General features: G+C 39.5%; 1 protein-coding gene across 1 annotated transcript in view; it reads right to left on the bottom strand.

Moving 5' to 3' along the window:
- Positions 1 to 5,686, bottom strand: part of LOC106870039 (NAD-dependent protein lipoamidase sirtuin-4, mitochondrial) — a 32,053-nt gene that overhangs the window by 16,161 nt on the left and 10,206 nt on the right. The window contains exon 2 of the mRNA XM_052970728.1: positions 1,816 to 1,959. Coding sequence (XP_052826688.1) covers positions 1,816 to 1,959 — 144 coding nt within the window. The remainder of the gene's footprint in view (positions 1 to 1,815; positions 1,960 to 5,686) is intronic.

Below are 5,686 nucleotides of genomic sequence, written 5' to 3'. Positions count from 1 at the left end.
CCTTGCCACGCCCTCTCCTTTTGTCATTCAAATCACTTTATTCCTTGCCACACCCAAGCCCTTTCTGTCCCACCCTTTCCTTCCCTCAATATTATTGCACATTTCTTGCTCCCTTTTCTCCAACCCAACACATCCTCATGTTCATTATCATCTGGCCCCTGAAATCCTCTGAAACCCAAGTCCCACTCTCTTGTTGGCGTGACCTTGTCGTGGTAAGAGAGCTTATGCCTTTGATTCTTAACAACTAATGGCAAACTAACAACGCCTAAACACATCATCTGGCCATCGAAATCCCCCAACACATAATCCCTCTGTCTGTTGTTGGCATTGCCATGTCATGGCAAGAGAGCTGACACCCATGGTTCCCAACAATTAGGGCAAACAAACTATGGCTAAACTCCGATCATATGGATTTCAATTATTTTTTCAGATTATTCTTAAGTTCGCTAAGGGTTTTCAAGTTTGAGTAGGTCCTGGCAGACTACTTAGATAGATATACACACATACTCACATAAACATAATACATACATAAATAAATATATTTTCATACACACACACAATTATACATACACTTTTATAATTTATGTACGGTAATGCCTTGATATAGGAGTTAATTTGTTCCTCGAGATCTCTTGTAAAGTGAAAACTTGTGAAGCAGAACAATAATTTCCTATAGTCGTGACATGCCGTCGGTTACGACGACGAGAGTTCCAGTTAATCCAATCAACAGCACAGCCTGCTCATGAAATCAACATGCAAGTGGCTGAGCACTCCACAGACACGTGTACCCTTAAAGTAGTTCTCGGGGAGATTCAGCATGACACATAGTGCGACAAGGCTGACCCCTTTGAAATACAGGTACAAGAGAAACAGGAAGAAAGAGTGAGAGAAAATTGTGGTGAAAGAGTACAGCAGGGTTCGCCACCACTCCCTGCTGGAGCCTTGTAGAGCTCAAGGTGTTTTCGCTCAATAAACTCTCACAACGCCTGGTCTGGGAATCGAAACCGTGATCCTACGATAGCGAATCTGCTACTGTAACCACTGGGGCATGCAACCTCCACATTTCCCATAGGCATGACAATTTGCTGATTGAATACAACTGACAAACTTATTTCCAGCACTCAACTTGCTGGAAATAACAGTTATATATAGTGTTCCTTTGTGGAGGCGCAATGGCCCAGTGGTTAAGGCAGCAGACTCGCAGTCATAGGATCGTGGTTTCGATTCCCAGACCGGGCGTTGTGAGTGTTTATTGAGCAAAAACACCTAAAGCTCCACGAGGCTCCGGCAGGGGATGGTGGCGAACCCTGCTGTATTCTTTCACCACAACTTTCTCTCACTCTTACTTCCTGTTTCTGCTGTGCCTGTAATTCAAAGGGTCAGCCTTGTCACACTGTGTCACGCTGAATATCCCCGAGAACTACGTTAAGGGTACACGTGTCTGTGGAGTGCTCAGCCACTTGCACGTTAATTTCACGAGCAGGCTGTTCCGTTGATCGGTGCAACTGGAACCCTCGACGTAAGCGACGGAGTGCCAACATAGTATTCCTTTACTCATTACCTGTCACCAAGTATAGTATGTGCACTCACCTAGCACCTCTTATTTTAACTCGCTCTCTGCATCTCTCTATTTCTCTCTCTACTTTCTCCCTATACAATGTAAACCAGTCAACCAACCAACATTTATATTGGCCATTATTACACACATACACACACATACATACATGCATTTCTCAAACACCTATTTCTTGGATGTGTAAAACAATCTTACATTATTAGCTGAAAGCTGAAATGAAAGGACTTAAAACAACATACCTGAAGTGATGTCCCGAGTATTAATAATGCATCACTTTCACTGACTTTGTCATATACAAAGTCTACCTTTGACTTTTCTACATTGTCACCAAAAAACACGACCTCTGGTTTCAACAAACCACCACAATTTGGACATGGCGGAACCTAAAAAAAAAAACATGCAAATGAAATTTAATTTTAACTGTTTACTAAAACAACTCACTATATCTGATCAAATTTTTCAATGTAAAATGCTTAGAATTAGCAAAAAATATCATCTCTGGCACAAAATGTCAAACTGCTGGATCAGTGGAGGAATGATGAAAACCACTATTGGCTATTAGCTACTCTTTCATTTTTCCTCAAAATAGCAGTTAAATCTTCCTAGTAACATTGAGAAATCTTTTTTTTTCCCCAGCTCATGAACAGCCAGTATTTTTGTCTTTCCATATTTTTCATTTCTTAATGACACTATAATGGCAACTTCTCTTATTCCTTCAATTTCCTTGGAAAACAATGACAGTCTAACAATGCAAACAACAACATCATCATCATCATTGTTTAACGTCCGCTTTCCATGCTAGCATGGGTTAGACAATTTGACTGAGGACTGGTGAAACCAGATGACTACACCAGGCTCCAATCTGATTTGGTAGAGTTTCTACAGCTGGATGCCCTTCCTAACGTCAACCACTCCGAGAGTGTAGTGGGTGCTTTTACGTGCCACCGGCACAAAGGCCAGTCAGGCAGTACTGGCAACGGCCTCGCTCAAAATGGTGTATTTTACATGCAACCTGCACAGGAGCCAGTCCAGTGGCACTGGCAACAATCTTGCTCGAATGTCTTTTCACGTGCCAGGAAGGCGATGCTGGTAACGATCACACTCAAATGGTGCTATTTACGTGCCAAACAGCTGCTCTGGCAATGATCGTGCTCAAACGGTGCTGTTAGCGCTCCACTGGTACAAGTGCTATCACGATTTCGCTTTTGCTTGCCCCAACAGGTCTTCGCAAGCCGAGTTTAGTGTCTAATGAAGGAGACGTCGGCATGGGGGCCAGTCGTCGAATTTAACATAATCATTCATATCATCACTTTACACAGGGGACCCTTTGATTTGGCTTTTGAAGCTTGAAGCCAACTTTGTGGCTAACAAGATATTCTCTGATACATGTCAGTTCCATCTACTAATCAGTGTTTTGCCACCTGTTTTGGGCAGCAAAGTTAAGCACTTGGTTACTAGTCATTCAATCTACCGGTCATATCAAAGTATGGAGGCAGAAATTTTGAGACATACTTTTATGTTCAAGCAGAAGAAATTCCCATCAACTCCTCCATAAGGAAACCCTAGGTGATAATTGATCTTCTCAACTATTGAGAAGAATGCATGATTTGGCTGAAGACAACCCATTCAAAGAATCTATGTTATGGTAGCTTTTCTTTTTCTACCTTCCACCTAATGTACAAACTATTTTAACAACCATAAGGGAACAGAGTTCTGTTTACCAGTTCGTGGAATTAGCAGATGGTATTATGGATATTTTATCTCTAAACACCAGTAATACTGAAACTAATTCTCTTGTATCTTTGATATCCTTCAAGCTGGCATTGTTCTGTAAGATGACTGATGAGAAAATACAAACCCTAAAGGACAAGCTTGAGTTTCCAAAGTTCTGTTTGTGCTTGAATTCTTGAGGCTGGAGGATTTTGAGAAAGAGATTTTACAGCACTTGCAGGAATTCTTCACCTTTCTGTCGGTATCACAGTCATTTTGGAAAGGATGTGCACACACATTTATCTTTTCTTGCACTTTAAGTCATCTACTCAATACCAGGAACACTGCATTGCTAGAGATTAAATGTGACCAGATCACTGGATCTAGTCCCATTTTGACACCTCCAAGTCACATTTATGACACCTTCCCCAAGTAATGTTAATTAGTCTACCCTGAAGCAGCTTGTAGCATATGGCCTGTCAAAGGGATCCTCTGTTTCATTTTGATCCAAATGTGTCACCATGGACAAGTTTAAAATTGTGAAGGAAGAATTTAGTCAGGTGCTTGACTTCGGAATAATTTGACCTTCTAGCAGTAACTGGTCTTCTCCACTACATTTAGTCCCCAAAAAGTCTGAGAGAGTTGGTGTCCTTGTGGAGATTACAGGTGTTTAAATGCTTTAACAGTTCCTGATAAGTATCCTATTCCACATATTTATCACTTTTTAGTTTCTTTACATGACTGTACCGTCTTTTCAAAGATTGATTTACTCTACGTTTATAACCAATTTCTGATAGAACCAGCTGACATTTCTAAGACAGTAATAACTACTCCTTTTGAACTACTCAGATTTATTAAAATGCCTTTCACTCCCCATAATGTAAAGGTTTATTGATGAAGTCACTCATGGTTTAGATTTTGCTTTTGCCTACATTGATGACTCATTAGCTGCTAGTAACATAATACACAACATCTCCTGTGATGTTAGTAATCTGACAATAACACTTTGTAATAATGGTATCAACTTATCACCCTCTCCACTCCCCTAAAAATTGCTGACCTTGTGCCTAAATCAGAAACATTGAGTACACATATGGGCAGTGGTTAGGTAGAATTATTAGGGCATCAGACAAATCTGCCTTGTGGTTTCTGGTTTGGGTCTTTACATTTTGAGTTCAAATCCTACTGAAGTCAACTTAGCATTTCCTCTTTATGGAGTCAATAAAATAAAGTATTCAAGTACTGGGGTCAATGCAACTGACTAACCTTAACCCTCCAAAATTTTTGGCCTACACCTATGTTTGAAATACTTACTATTATTGTTGTTATTGCAAGGTGGTGAGTTGGCAGACTTGGTACTGTGCTAGATACAACGCTTTATGTCCTGAGTTCAAATGCCACCAAGATCGGCTTTACCTTTCATCCTTTCAGGGTTGATAAAATAAATACCATTCAAGTACTGGGGTTGATGTAATCAATTAGGCCCTTTCTTCAAAATTTCTGATATTGGTGTCAGGTTAGCAGAACCAATACTGCATCAGGCAAAATACATAGAGGCACTTTTTCTGACTCTTTATGCTCTGAGTTCAAATGCTGCCAAAGTCAACTTTACCTTTCATTCTTTTGGCTCAATGAAATAAGTCCCAATTGAGCACTGGGGGTGATGAAATCAATTGGCCTCTTCCCCCAAAATTTCAGATCTTGTACCCTAAGTACAATGATGATGATGATAATAATAATAATAATAATAATAATAATAATAATAATAATAATAATTATTATTATTATTATTATTATTTAGGCGGTGAACTGGCAAAATTGTTAGCACAGAGGGCAAAATGCTTAGTGACATTTTGTACTGTGTCTTTATGTTCAGAGTTCAAATTCTGCTGAGTTGTTGATAAAATAAGTGCCAGTTGATCACTGGGGTCGATGTAATTGGCTTTACCCTGCCCCCGAAATTTCTGGCCTTGTGCCAAAATTCAAAATCATTATTATTATTGTTGTATTCTCCACTGACATACTACGACGAAGTCTCCAAGATGCAGATAAGATAGAGATTTTTATTTATTTACGGCCTCAAACATCTCATACCTTTCGCGCTTTAGTCTGCCCTCTATTATTTATCTTGTCTCTCTCCATGAAATTCAATTGAATTCAGTTTTTGTCTTAAATTCATACTTATTCATTTTCTAAGCTTCCTAAATTCATGCTACGTATATATTCTATTCACCTAGATTTCATTGCTCTTTTAAAAATTACGATTTATGCATTGTTGTCTCTCAAATATTTAAAATCTACGATTAAGAGGCCTATCCCCTTGCTGACGGTACCTACCCACCCCTACCCATTTTCCTTTATTCAAAAATTCTTATCGCTCCTTTAAAATTATAGCTTTTA

This window comes from Octopus bimaculoides, chromosome 9 (genome assembly GCF_001194135.2).
Source record: "Octopus bimaculoides isolate UCB-OBI-ISO-001 chromosome 9, ASM119413v2, whole genome shotgun sequence".
NCBI lineage: Eukaryota > Metazoa > Mollusca > Cephalopoda > Octopoda > Octopodidae > Octopus > Octopus bimaculoides.
This window is presented reverse-complemented; position numbering and strand designations above follow the sequence as displayed.